Source organism: Trichosurus vulpecula, chromosome 3 (genome assembly GCF_011100635.1).
Source record: "Trichosurus vulpecula isolate mTriVul1 chromosome 3, mTriVul1.pri, whole genome shotgun sequence".
In the NCBI taxonomy this organism is placed as follows: Eukaryota; Metazoa; Chordata; class Mammalia; order Diprotodontia; family Phalangeridae; genus Trichosurus; species Trichosurus vulpecula.
The window spans coordinates 390,294,650-390,310,257 of record NC_050575.1 but is presented as its reverse complement, the minus strand read 5'-3'; the positions used below and the strand labels follow the sequence as shown (position 1 = coordinate 390,310,257).

At 40.1% G+C, this 15,608-nt stretch overlaps 1 protein-coding gene across 1 annotated transcript in view; it reads right to left on the bottom strand.

Moving 5' to 3' along the window:
- Positions 1-15,608, bottom strand: part of ACSF3 (acyl-CoA synthetase family member 3) — a 239,946-nt gene that overhangs the window by 158,585 nt on the left and 65,753 nt on the right. The window contains exons 5-6 of the mRNA XM_036752516.1: positions 8,028-8,182; positions 2,437-2,582 (exon numbers count right to left, since the gene is read on the bottom strand). Coding sequence (XP_036608411.1) covers positions 2,437-2,582; positions 8,028-8,182 — 301 coding nt within the window. The remainder of the gene's footprint in view (positions 1-2,436; positions 2,583-8,027; positions 8,183-15,608) is intronic.

Genomic DNA, 15,608 nt, shown 5'->3' with positions numbered 1-15,608 from the left:
GAGAATACATCTTTTGAACTGCCTTGCTGAGTTAAAGGTGTGTGTTTGTGCGTGTGGTGCAAGCGCACTCTCCAACTGGAGTCAAACAAGGTACGAGAATGTCAAGTGTATCTTGATATTCCCTTTATTGAGCTCTATGCCTCCCAGTTTTTCCCAAGTATCACCAAGATTCATTCCCTTGCCACCACCCTCCCAAGAAACCTTTCTATCAACTAGCAGGTACATAAAATAAAGAAGGATCTGACTAAATATATGCATAATGGCAACCGTATTTCCATTTCTAAGTGATGAGAGTAGTCAGATTGTGACTCTAAATTTTTTTCGTATCTAGTTCCCTCTCTCAGATGACATCCCTTCTTTCCAAGGAATTCCAACACAGTCCCACATTCCAATGACCTCGGTTGCGGAGCTCTTACTAACTACCAAAAAAGCGGTCCTCTTTTCAGGCTAGCAAAGCACCTGGGGACCTGGAACAGTTGAGGACCAGTGTTAGGAGGGATGAGTACAATTTTTGCTCCATTCCTGTAGAATTAAGTGCAAGGACCAACTCTTGAAGAAACTGTCCAAATTGGGCTGTTGCTCCCAGAGCCTGTGGGACTGAGAAGGTCACAGTCCTCAGAAAGGAAATGTCTATCTTTCTGTCTCTCTTTGCAAAGTTTTGTTGCTGTTCTTTTTCCACATCATTCCCCTTTAAATTATTCCATCACTGAACTGACCCCTGTAACAGAGAAAGACACTTCAGCAGAGGCATCTAATATTTCCCTCGAGTGTCTTTTAAAAATATTACCGGTAGAAAGATTTCAAAAGTTCTTTTCAATTGTTTTGTCCACTGTTTTCCTTGGGCAAGAGAGTGCTTTTCAATTTTCCCCCCAAAAACCTTATAACATCTTTGGCTGACATAGACAGCTCCTGGCATGGTAACTCTTCTGGAATTTAGAGTCTTAGGTGTCTGAAACACCAAGACGCTGTGATTTGCCCATGATCAAAAGGTGATACAGTTCAAACCCGGATCTTACTAACTCTCAGGATGGCCCTCCCTCTCCTAGGCCATGCTGCTTCTTACCTTCCAACACAAAGCTCTTTGAACAAAAGAATTAGGCAGCAATCAACACGTGCTATATGTTGTGTTTTTAGGAAATTAGGCAACAGTCGACACAATGCTATATACAGTGTTTTTAGAAAATTAGGCGACAGTCGACACAGTTTTTAGTTTATAAACTATGAAATTAACAGAATTAAACTTCTGGAATGGGAAGGGTGAACTCTCTTCAAATGCAATCTTCCAACTACAGACTCAAGAATCTGACAATGGTCTAAGTGCTAACTTGTCACAATCTTAACTAGTCTTATGACTATGTCCAGAAGAAAAGTGGCAGGGCTCTCAGATCAAAGGAAAAAGTAAAAAGTGAATCCCTATTGGTTGATTTGCATAAATCAATAAATAAGAGTTCAAGAGGCCCTAACTTCAAGTAAGGAACAGGAAAAATTATTAGCACAATTCAAATTTGATTTAATTCAGATTCAACATCTAAGACTTCAGGCACATGAAATAAACAATACAGATAAGAAACCACACAACTCGACCACATCTAGGATTAGAATCCTGAGAAACAAAGACAGGGACCCACAAGGGCTAAGATCCAGGCATTCACAACGGCCCAGAAATAAAAAAACCAAGACCGTTCCTTGGCTTCTGGGTCCAGTCCAAACCCCTGTAGTTCAGAATTCATAGGTCAAGGAAGGCAGTGAAAAGAATTTGTGCTTGCCAAGAATCCACGACAAAAACATGGAGCAAAAATAAAAGCTCTAGAATGGGAAGTAGATGAGGCACAGATGGTTTAGTAGCAAGAGAAATATTGCCTCCTACAATTCTGCTGCCATTGACTTATTACTCAGGACAGCAGCAGCTAGAATCCTGGTGAAGGTATGAGGTCTACCACTGTCATACGATCCAAACTAACAGAGGTTTTAGGTTCACTCCCAGGGCTACCGGGTGATAAGAACCTTAGAAATACTGTGACATATGGGGCTATGGTGGCCACTCTCTCCTTTTTCCCCTCTTCCATTCTAGAAGCACAGAAAGACCATTGGAACAAGGAGCACCTCTCCACCCAATCATCAATATTAACACTACAGGCTCCCAGGAAAAAGAAGAAAGAGCAAGAACATTTGACAGATGGCTTATCTCTCCTCTGGTGTCATGGCCAACACAAGGCTTGCACTTCTGGGGAGTCAAGGTCAGAACCGGGGCTGGCAGGTCTGCCATCTTGCCATGGGTTATTTTTACTTACAGCCACAGTATAATAGCTAGAACACCTTACTAGTCCTGTTTTCATGACAGCCAACCAACTTGAGCAGGGGAAAACCCACATCGCATAAAGAAGAGGATCCAAAATCAAATGGAAAGAGCCTTCTGTGGCTTCAAAGTGATCATACCTGGGACACGAATACCCTTCAGGGGATTAGACAGTGCCATTCCAATCTCTGTCATTCCATATCTCTCTAGCAAAGTGTGTCCCGTGAGTTTCTTCCACCTCTCTAGGACGGGCACTGGTAGAGCAGCGGATCCTGACACCATTAACCTAAGCAATGAGAACCAGAGGGGAAAGGAAAAGTATTTAATCCTAAGAGATCTTGATATGCTTCATCAAAAAAAATGTTCAAGATTTTAAAGAAAGAGTCAACAATCCCTTCCAAGTGCAACAAAAGCACATGAGAACCTCATTAATTTGGACCTTGCCGTTTTAAAATTCATGACGGAGCTTGCAGGTTGGCCTGGAGTTTACCTTGGTATGGTTTTGTTTTGTATTTTTCTTTTTCAAAAGGTTTATTCTGCAGATTATAAGAGTGTAAACAAGAAGGAAAGGGGCCTGTTTAGCCAGCTCATAAGAGCAAATTATTTTCAGGAGCACCCATTTGCATGTACTAATTACAAACGATTTCTCAAGCGTGCTAATTACAAACGATTCCTTAAATATACTAACTACAAATCATTCCTGATTCTCAATCTTAATTCTTAATTCTTTAAAGTAGGTCCAACAGGAACTCCACTAGAGAATGCTTATTTAGCTATTTCTCTTAGCAACTGCTGGAACTTACAAGTACAAAGTACTGCATTTCCTTAAATAAAATCTATAATTCTGATTGGCTTTCTCCAACTAGTATAAATTAGTGAGGATTTGGAGTACATTTCAGTATCACCTTTATGGCTTACCTTTCCATTGATGTGATTTACGTCTTTGGTTATTCAGATTTCAGTAGGACCTGCTACCTACTCCCCATTCAAATCTCTGGCCCAGGACATCTGACATCTCAATCAATAGCTATACAATGCCAGTGTGTCACACAAGAGACCAAGCTCAGGTGAGTGAGAAGCAGCAGGGAATGTCAGAAACAAGGATTCTATTTTCACTGAAATATCCCTACAAAATAAGGAGCAAAGAAATGGGAAAATGGAAGTCAAATAAATTTCTTTTGGCCATTTCCAAATTTAACTGGTAAAATGAGGGTCTAATTAATTCATCTACCACCCTGGCCTTTCCAAAGTTGTATGAAATGGAAGAACACTGATGTCTATATAAAATGTGCTTATAATTTAGGTAAGTATGCCTAAATTACACCCTCTGCTTCCAGGGGTTTAGATTTTCAAAAATCTTATTACTGTGTTTAAAAAAACTCCATTCTCTCTACCTCCTTGCCCCTCTAAGGAAACATTTGCTCCATGTCAGACACATAAAATTCTACAATTTCAATAGAGAAGAGAGTACGGGGTAGTCCTTAACCAGTAAACTTGACCTAATGATCCTGATCTGGAGGTGGTGTCATAAGGGGAGAGGGGAAAGAATAATTATAACTTAGCATTTATAATAATAATAGCTGAAAAGTGTTGTAAGTCTTACAAAGCACTTTCTGTACATGATCTCAGTGGAGTCTCACAATGGCCCTGCGAGGTAGGTACTGCGGGTACTATTATCTCCACTTTAATCATGAGAACCAACTGAGGTTCAGAGAGATGTTGCCCAGTGAGTCGGCCGTGGTCTCACAGATAATTAGGATTAGAATTGAGAGTCGGACCCGGGCCTTTCTTGACTCCCAATTCAGTGTCTAGTCAGCTGGTGGCTCAGTGGATAGAGGGCTGGACCTGGAGCCAGAAAGACCTGAGGTCAAATGTGGCCTCAGATATTAACTAGCTGTGTGACCCTGGGCAGGTCACTTAACATGTTTGCCTCAGCTTCCTCCGCTGTAAAACGGGGATAATAACAGTGCCTGCCTCTTGGGGTTGTTTTGAGGATCAAATGAGATAGTATTTGTAAAAGTGTTTAGCACAGTGCCTGGAACATAGTAGGTACTTTATAAATGATTATTCCCTTCCCCTTTCTGCTATACCATATCGCCTCTCAGTTATACAGCACTTTAGGGTGACCATGGGAGAGGGAATATTAGGTCAGAAGGGAGAGAGAAAGTTTGAACTTCAGAAAAGGAAAAGGAAAGCGTAGAAGCCAAGGTTTCATGCAGAAAAAGACTGAAATTAGGACAAGCAAATAAATTAAATACATGGGTAAAAAGGACAAGTGGCTAAAACAGATTTAGTACTAAAGATGTACCAAGAAAAAAAAAAGGATGAGTAAGCCAAATCACCATCCTTCTTCAATAATTCAATCAACTTCCTCCTAACTTTCCACAAAATTATATCAAAAAACATTTTTTTTTCAAAAAGTAGTTTTTGAACTGGCAATAAAGCAGCACCAAAACCAGGAAGCTTTTGGTTGGCAGATTTCCACAATAAAGGTAGGACTACGGGCCAAGAGGGTAGGGGACAATGACCTTGCCTTCTTTGCTTAGCTTTTGTCCTAACTTACATTCATTTTCCTATTGAACTGGAGAGGATCTAGAGGGTAAAAAAGATTTCATAGGCCAAGCCTCAACACAGTTCCAGTGGGCTCTCTTTAGGAAAGTACCTTGATATAGATTTTTTTGAGCATTAAATAGGATTATGAAAAATTGCTAACCTTAATTCATATAGTTCATCTGGGAAATTGGACTTTAAAACAGCATCAGACAGAGACATTCAAAAGAATAGATTTAATCTTGGCCTGAGGGCACTCTGGCTGGCCTGACCCGTCATCCCAAGCTGGGTGTGGTGATTTGTATCCCTACCTTATGGACTAAAGGTCTGTCAGCCTGGTTTTGTTAGGAAGAGGTTTTCTAGTCTCTCTACCTTAGCAGATGGGAGATGAGATGACCAGTATCTGACCCTGAAGAGGTAAAGCCCAGGAGATGGAAGCAAAAAAAAGCTTGGCTACAATTAGGCCATGGAAGTAGCATGCAGAAGAGACAATATATCCAGAGAAAAGAGATGTGACTTTAAGCAGAAAGTAGCAGAAAATAGCATAATGACATTATCACAGGATAGCAGAAGCCCTACAATAATGAAATTATGAGTTGTTAGGGCCATGCATGAATTCCTTAATGAATGTGATCTGGTCACAGGTGTTCCCTATGTATATGCTCTCTATGTGTCATATGTGCTCATCTGTGCTCTCTGAATGCATCTCCTCCAACTAGTGGACACTTGCCCCCAACCATAGGTGATCCACAGAGTTCTGTCCTGGGCCCTCTTCTCTTCTCCCTTTATACTACTTCATTTGGTGATTTCATCAGCTCCCATGGATTAAATTATCCTCTTTATCCTGATAATTCTCAAATCTACCTATCTTGCCCTAAACTCTCTGCTGACCTCCAATCTCATATCTCCAACTGCCTTTCAGACATCTCAAATCCAATGTGCAGCAGACATCTTTAACCAAACATATCAAAAATAGAACTTATCATCTTTTCCCCTAAACCCTCCCCTTCTCCTACCTTCCCTATTACTGTAGAGGGCAACACCATATTTCCAGGCCCTCAGACTCATAGCCCAGGGTCATCTTGGACTCCTCATGATCTCTCACCCCACCCCACCCCCCCATATCCAAGCTGTTGCCAAGGCCTGTCAATTTTAGGTTTGTGGTGTCTCTCAAATACACCCCCTCCTCTCCTCTGACACTGTCCCTACCTTGGTACAGGTGCTCATCACCTTATGCTGAGACTACTGTAATAGTGATGAGTCTGCAGGCCCCAAACCTCTCCTACTCCAATCCATCCTACATTCACCAAAGTGACCTTCCTAAAGTATAGGTCTGATCATGTCATAAACTCCAGTGGCTGCCAATCACCTCCAGGATCAAATACAAAATGCTGTGTCTGGCATTCAAAGCTCTTCCTTGCCTAATCTCCCCCTACCTTTCCAATCTTCTTATACCTTACTCTCTGCTAAAGTGACACTGGCCTTGAACCAGACAATCCATCTCTTGGTTCTGGGCACTTTCTCCAGTTTGTTAGAAATAATCGTCTTACCGAGAATTCCGTCTGGCCATGAGTGAATTTAGAAAAAAAGATTTTTATTTCACGTCACTTCTAACGGGTGACTTGGCCTTTAACCCCTTGTGCAAAAGGGTCCCTTCCTAGGTGCAAACACACCTCAAGATAATTACAGAACTCTTTGTAGAGTCATCCTGATTCTAATTTCCCGCCTTGAACCCCATTAGTCATCATTCCAGGGTTCACTAAGCCCACCCCCTGATCATATCCTCTCATTTCCACATTTCAATCCCCCCTTTTTCATTCTCATATACTTTTTCTTTATAAGAGGAAATGCCAAGCCAAAGATATTTTTAGTCTCCTTCCTGTGTATCTGCACCAGATAGCATGAGAAAGGGTTTTCCTCAGTTGCTAAGAGAATTGACAAAAGTGGTGAGTTTGAAGATTCGAACCCAGGATATCAATGATAAAAGTCCCATAATCTAAGACGGAGTCTGGGTTAATGGGTTTCATCCTTTGTGAAGGAGACCTGGCCCAGCAGTTCTTTCGAGGTACAGGAAAAGGCCTTCCCCCGCTACTCCCTACAAGCAGTTCTCTTACATTAGCCATCAGCAGGGCTTCAAAGCATGTTCCATATAATATCTGTGGTAACAAAATTCAGTGATCCCTTACAGGCTGTGTCCCCCATGCCTGGAATGTTCTCCCTCATCATCTCCACCTCTTGGCTTCCCTGGCTTCCTTCAAGGCCCATCTAAAATCTCACCTTCTAGAGGAAGCCTTTAATTCTAATGCCTTCCCTCTCATATATATATATATATATATATATATATATATATATATATATATATATATATATATATATATATATATATATATATATATATATATATATAAAATATATATACACACACACACACACACACACACATATACTGTATATGTATGTATATGTACATATATGTATGTGTGTGTATGTGTGTGTGTGTACATATATGTATGTGTATATACACATACACGTTTGTTGTCTTGTTGTCTCCTTCCTGGAGGACAGGGACTGTCTTTTGCCTCTTTTTGTACCTGCAGTTCTCAGCACAGTGCCCGGCAATACAATAGGCACTTGATACGTGTTTATTGACTGACTAGTGGTATAGCAACCTTTGGGAAAAGATATCCCTTTTTTGCACGTGGGAATCTTGGTCTGTGAATTCATTTTCTATATGGTTTGATTAAATGTCTTTTGTTTTAAATTAATGTCTCTTTGTAAAAGTAAACACACAGGTTGGGGGCTTGTGAACTATAGTTTTCAAATGGCATTACCTTGAACCAAGGAACAGTTTTCTGAGGTACCTATGTATGAGTGTGAGTGCCCCATATATTGCATTTAAAGAAAGCGGGAAATAAAGCCTCCTGTCATAGAACAGAACTAATATCCTCAGAAACAAATTACAGACTCGAAGAATCAGAGTGCTTCGAGATGGAAGGATCATAGAAATCATTTAAGAGATCATTTCACAGGAAACCGAGGCCCGGAGAAACTGGCTAAGTGCTCTGAGGTCCTCCAGGTACTTATTGGCAGAGCATGGACTCGATCACAAGCTTTCTGATCTCAGAGCTGATTCCGTTCATCTCTTCCTCAAGCTTTAAGACTTTTTGGGTCTTTCAGTTACCTGATCTTCTCTTCACAGACTGCACGTATAAAATCCTGGACATGAGGCTGGGTAAAATGTTTATCATAATAATCCATCAATTTGGAATAAATGGTAGGCACTGCCATGAAAACATTGATCCGTGGCTTTTCAGAGCTTAGAAACTTTTCCCAAACCTAGAAAGGAAAGGAAGAAAATTATCTGAATAAAAAAGAGAATAGAATGATCATATTAGCACCAACAAATTATACAGACATCACTGCTCTCCATCTTTTAAGCCTTTCCTTAAGCATGAAAATCCTAATAAGCATATTCCTTCCAGAACATGGTAGCTCATTCAAAAACAGTCAGATAATCACCTCATCTATTACCAAAATGGGTCAGTCTATACTAAACCAATAATTAGCACTTGACTCTGATGACTATAGAGAGCCAAAGGTCAGTCCTTGTTGTTTATGAGGAAAACACCAACAAAGCATATCTGTTTTTTTTTTGAGGGTTAGGGAGCTTTATTTAGATTAACACCATTACTGTCTCCCTGCTGTGGCTGAGCAGACAAGAAATATGTGTTTGGCAGGAGCCAGCCAGAATGAAATTCATTGGAATGCCTATATGTTATAAAGCAGTTGCAATCTATATACCAGAATGAAGAGCAGTAATTTACTGAAAGGTACATGATATGTGTGTGTGCACACATACACATGTACATAGGCATAGACATGCACATGTATATATACACAGGCATATGCATATACATAAACATATACACTGACACATACATTCACGTGCATGTGTGTACTTTCAAGCTTGGACTCAATATAACAAAATATTACAGTAAACTTAATATAGAGAACCAGGGCTTTCCTGAAAATCCAGAGCAGAATTTCCAAATGGTAAATCCTAGTCTTCTGACTGATGTAAAGAAATTAGGAGGCAGGTCAACATTTGATGGTCTGTTAGGATTTGCTTCTGAGCAGTATGTGCAATTCTCTACCACCAAAGGAGCTCATCATTAAAAACCCATCCCATGTTGAAAACTAAAAATTAATAAATTAATGAATGGGGTAAAAATTTTTTAAAGCCCCATATCCGGAGCTAGTTTAAAATTAAAAACTTCCAGGTCACTGAATGATTGTTTCAGTTATTGAAGTTTTCTTAGAGCATGTTTTCTCAGAGTCTAATGCTTCTAGGACCACAGAAGCAGATGAAGAAATTGTGGGTAAAATGGTCAGTGCTGAGCAAACCAATAGCAGAACCAGAAAGTAGGAACCAACAAGAGTTCATTTGCTGGTGAACTCAATAAACCCCTCTTGGTTCCTAAACATTCTCATTCTGGTTTAGGTTTTGTTTGACACTGATATTTTTACCCACAAGATATTATAGATGTTACTCAGCCTTTCAATCTGGCTAGTTTACCCAGCATCTTCACTTTGTCCCTTAGTGAACAGGTGACTGACCTCTCTTTTTAATTCATTCTCTATACCCAGACTATTCCTCTCCTTAAAGGATCATCACTTCTAGCCTGTGGGTGGGTGGGTGGGATTGATTTTTTTTAACCTTTTCTCCCCAAGGCCCACCTCACTCCACAGTGGCCATGTCTTAACACCACCTTCACCCCCACCCAGCTAGAGTGGAACATGAGGGTATGGGGGAAAAAAACCACCAACAAAATGTAAACCTATGGAAGGTGAACAAGGGATTCTCCTCCACAGTCACCTTGCTGGCCAGTTGTTCTACTCTCAATCCTGCTCCCTGGCTCAGTTTCATTACTTTCTACTTCAGTGAAGCTCCCACCTTCCCCCTCTCTCCCTCACCTGCTTTGTCTTTCGTTCTACTGCCTGAGAACAATCAGCCCTCTTTTGAAATGTTGTCACCCTTAATACAGGAAGGCATATTTAACAAAGGCACTTTCCCTGTGGGAGGGGGAGCTCTGAAATTTGGCTCCTTTCTTCCTTCTACTCATCAAGGGATTGTTTCCTGCCATCGAGGTTTGGAAAAAAGGATGCATAAAAGGCACAGGCTTAAATCATACCATGGATCATGCACTGAATTATGATAGGGATTATTTTTTCCATAGATGCCTCCCATGCAGGGAGGAAAAGGAAAGGAAGGTATCAGCTATGGGAGAAATCAAAAACCAGACCAATGAAAGTAATTGGTGGCTCCCACTCTAGATGATCTTTGGGGCCAGACCAGGGGACCTCCTCTGAGCTCACCTGCTTCAGGGGAACATACTTCTGAGCAGGTAAATACAAAAAGGCAAAGATGAAACTTAGAGTGAGAAGCAAAGAGTGACTGGAATTTCATATTTGACCTATAAACAGCAGAAGTCAGCTGTCCTCTGGAAAGGTTGAATAAAGCAGATCTGTGAGGCTTTCCTAATTCAGTAACATAAAAAAAAATGTAGATACGTCCTTTGCCTTTGTTTGCTTCCCATCAATCAATTCATCTTCAATAACTCCAAGGATCATGGGCAAATCAATGGGCAGAGATGAGAGGACCCACAGTTTATCCACGAGACCGTGAGGTCTTTGAAGGCAGGGGCTGTTTTCACCTTTCTTGGTAACCCCAATGTTTAGCACAGTTCCCGACACACAGTAGGTATGTAATAAGAACTTTGTTATACTAAGACATGATGCCAGAGGGAATAGGGACCCTTGAATGGACAAAGCACAAACATCTCTTTAAATGAGCTAAGTTTTCTAAATTTGCCCCCTAACTTGGAAAATATTGAAGCTGTTGGGTCAGCATGAAGTAAGAATACTCCCCCAAATTACAATTACATTGATGAAAGTGAATTTGGCATCAAATAATCAATAATAATGCTGACAATAATTGTGGCAAGAAGAAGAAGAATTTCAACATTTAGAAAGTGCAGTCAGTCAAACAATCCTATGCAGTATGGAACATAAGAAGTGTGATTATCTGAATTTTACAGATGAGGACAGTGAAGCTCTGAGAGAGTAAATAATTGACCTGCCATCATACCATGAGTAACCATCGGAGCCAGGTTTTGAAGCCAGGAAGCCGAACACTAAATTCAATATTCTTTCTACTATCCCCTGCGGCCACAACTATCTCTTGTGGACAGAAACAAAGGAACAGGATTAGGTGAAATCAGAGGTTGGTAAACATTTTAAATCAGTCAATCACAATAAACACTTACTAAAGCCCTACTACGTGCCAGGATGGATACAAAAAGAGGCCAAAGACAGTCCCTGCCCTCAAGGAGCTCACAATATAAAAATGCCAAAAACCATTATCAGTTCACAGAAGATCCTGGGCCCAAATCATGTGTTTTTCATGTATCTGGGATTTATTCAAAAGTAGGTTTACAAAGTGCTTTTAAGAAACTGAACCACAAGTTTTTAAATAATGTGCTGCAATTTTTAAAATATAACCTCCTAACAGAAACCAAAATTTGTTGGAACTTGGCATAAACTTTCTAATGACTACAAGTAAGACACATCCATGATGCTCCCTGTCTTCCTCTTAAAAAATTCAAATGCAACTTCAATTGCCTGAAAATATCCCCTCCGAAAGGTCAAAGAGCTGATAAATTTCTGCAGTAAAAACATGCCCCTCCTTTGCTAATGAACCCCCTCCTCAGAGATTCCCTGTGAAAGACTTGTAAGAGAGGTCTTTTTGTCTCTGTCTTCTTAGGGACAGCCTTGCTAATTTCAAAGTCTCCTCTCCATTCTGGCTCCATGGAAATGCATTTTTTGGCACAGCTACACCCAAAGTCCATCTAGGGACCACGATCTGAAAGGGAAGGGAGCATTCTCAATGCCGAAATCCCCAATCCTGGATGTTTTTAAGCATAAAAATAGAACCACAACATTTACTTCACCAGTAGTAAAGAAATGGAATTTTAATTAATAACCACATTTCAAAGCATCTGGGGAAATAGCCATTTTTAACTAAGGATGTATCAGGACTCAAAGTTCCAAAGACCCAACAAAATACTATGCTATCAACAGAATACATCGTATGGAGAGTCTATATCCTCCATCTTTACCCTCACAACATTCAAGAAAGACTCCCAAGGACAGGTTTCTGAGTGGACCTCCTGCAACAAGCTTATGGATCAGTTAGTCAGTCAATAAACATTTTTTAAAAATCAGGCACTGTGCTTAGTACTAGGGATATAAAAAAAGGGAGAAGACAGCTCTGCTCTCAAGGCACTTACAATCTAATAAGACATACAAACAACTATGAACAAACAAAATACAGACAGGATAAATTACAGGTAATCAACAGAGCGAAGGCTCTAGTATCAAGTAAGATCAGGAAAGGCTTCTCGTAAGAAGGTGGCATTTTAGTTGAGACTCGAAGGAAGACCAACAAGACAAGAGACAGACGGGAAGGAAAAGAATTCCAGGCATGGGGACGGCCAGTAAAAATGTCCAGAGTTAGGAGATGTGTCTTGTACAAGGGACAACTAGGAGAACAGTGTCACTGGATTACAGAGTACATGGGCATTGCGCGGTAGGTTAAGGTATAAAGTGAAGGGGTGAGGGAGAAGCTGCAAGAAGATTGGAAAGGCAGGAGGGGACAGGTTATAAAGCACTTGGAATGCCAGGGTATTTAATATTTGATCCGTGAGGTATGGAGTCACCAGTCTTTACTGTGTGGGGCAGGGTATGTGTAGGACATGGTCAGACCTGCCCTTTGGAAGATCACTTTGACAGCTGAGTGGAGGATGGACTGGAATGGGGAGAGACCTATGTTTAGCCTGTGATGTGCATCACTGGAGGGAATATCCAAACTGCTAACAGATGCACTGTGGGTACTGTCATAGAATACAATAGTAATTAAACGTGTAGACTTATTTTCTGACCAAGCCTTGCATATGCAATAAAAATTTAACTTCTGATACAAAGACGAGTCTTGTTTCATGGGTGTTAGTTTTGCTTCTGACACTAGTTTGATATAAGGAGTTCCACGGTATCTTGTCTTTATGTTTTTGCATTTCACAAGGAAGCTCATTAAACTTTGCTTTAAGTAATCTCCCATGTCTGCACCTAAGACTGCCATAATGCAGACAAAGGGCAGATATCGAAGGTGAATAATTTTCCCAAGGTCATTCCGTGAGTTCAGTCAGTAGAGGGACTGAGGACTAATTCCAGTCATCAGTCTCTGACTCAGTGCCCGATCCACGAGAAACTATTCCCTTTCAATGAAATGCTTCAAATCCAAATCAAGAAGTGAAATTACCTGAGGCAATTAATTGATCCTGGACTTTGGATAACCTAATAAGCCACCAGATTTTGCTTTACAGAGTATGACATCACTAGTGACTTTCCTCTGGTTTAGAGGAGCACAATTTATCTTTCCTGGTCTATTCTCCTGCCTGTCACTGTCAACTCATCAATTGCAAGCACAGAATATCGACGACCCATCATTCTGTTTTCATGATTTTGTTCTCTTCAGCTGGATAACATGCTGAAACCCAGGGGCTCTAAAAACAGCTAAATGCAACAACAGATTTCTGGTCATCCAATAATACCGTGATAGGGCTTTTATTTTTAGGTTTTATATTTTGGGTTTTGTATTTAAGGTACATCGATCATGTGTAAGAGACTGTACGACCAATGAACATTGGAAGAACCAAGACCTAATATGCCCTTGAACTTGATTGTAGACTACAAGGACTAATCCTGTTGAGTTATGGTTGTCAGTTCAATGTTTCAGAAAAAAGGCAAACCACTCCCACAGGCTCTCATATAAATGGCAGCAGCCCCTTCTAAACCTAAATGCAGTTATTAACTAAAATCCCATTTCTCTGGGGAGGAGTAAATGTTCCCGGTTACTCTACACTTAACTGGTACAGTTACATAGCTATAGGGATGACAGGTTGTCATAAAACAAACAAGCAGAACCCCCAAACCATTGACATAGTTTAAAGTTGGAAATCCTAGTTCCTAGTTAGAGATGTCTAAAATTAGAAAATCTTAGTTGAATACATGCAAAGAGCTTCTTAAGCAACTATGAGAGCCAGTGAGCTTGGAAACCAGTTTCTGCATTTGTCTTAATGGCTTCCCAACAATTCTCTCTGGTACTTTTAGCCTCATCTGAGATACAGGATTTCTAGTAACCGTGCTGCAAAATAGCATGTTGGTTCATGACTGATCCAGAAAGACAATCACTAATGAATCACCAACGTGACTCCTGGCAACGTTGTTGTGTATTACTTGGAAATCAAAATACTGATTCAGCCCACTTAGGTCTGTAGCTTGTTGTACTTAATGGGCTATCACACAAGATAATAAAAGAATAGGCATAAATAAGCCACGATGGTAAAAAACAAACAAACAAAAAAACCAGGATTATTTAGCCAAGAAGGAAAATAAAAACATTGAAATGAATTTAGTTGACATACTAAAAAATGATGAAGACAACAGTAAAAATTAATCAGTCCTTGCTTTCATTCTGTTTTATAATATGAGAACAAGGGAATTTACAATGAAATTAATGGACAGAAAAATTTAGGCTGCATGTGCAATTCCCTGCTGTAGGAGGTCACTGAGTAAATCATGGGGGGAAATTTTTATTTCTTTAAAAGGACGAGTAACTTCATAACTATTAACAGTATCAAAAGTTAAGACTGGAAAAATATTAGTACAATCACTGGGTGTAAACCAACTACTGTCCTCTCCAAGTAGAGAAAGCAGCTCCCTGAGAGTCCAAAGTCTTCCTTAGGCACTAACACTTCAGCCACTGGCTACTGCTGGAAGAAGAACACAATGCTCTTTGGACCCACAGTCTCTGGTTTTGCTGAAAAGTAACTAACACTGTGCACCTCTTATTGTAACCTCCTGAATTCATCACGCATTTGTGGATTTGATTTAGCTCGGTGTGTGAATTTATTTGCGTGCTCACAGCAGCACTAGAATCAACATCACAGTTCCAGTCCAAATGCTGGTTCTGTGATTACCTTTGCCATGTGTCTGTCAAAAGTAGCTTTTGATAAAAATTTGGGACACTAGTGCACTGTTGGTGGAGTTGTGAACTGATCCAACCATTCTAGAGAGCAATTTGGAACTACGCCCAAAAGGCTATAAAACTGTGCATGCCCTTTGACTGAGCAATATTACTGCTATGTCTGTATCCCAAAGAGATCTACAAAAAGGAAAAGGGATCTATTTGTACAAAAATATTTATAGCAGCTTTTTTTGTGGTGGCCAAGAACTGGAAACTGAGGGGATGCCCATCAATTGGGGAATGGCTGAACAAGTTGTGGTATGTGATTGTAATGGAATACTATTGTGCTGTAAGAAATGATGAGCAGGATTATTTGAGAAAAACCCAGAAAGACTTACATGAAATGATACAAAGTGAAGTGAGCAAAACCAAGAGAACATTATACATAGTAACAGCAATATTGTACGACGATCAGTTGGGAGTGACTCAGCTATTCTCAGCAATACAATGATCTAAGACAATACCAAAGGACTCATGATGAAAAATGTTATCCATATCCAGAGAAAGAACTGATGGAGTCTGAATGCTGATTGAGGCATACTATTTTTCACTTTATTTTTTTCATGTTTTTTTTTTGGTCTGTGTTTTCTTTCACATGAATAATGTGAAAATATGTTT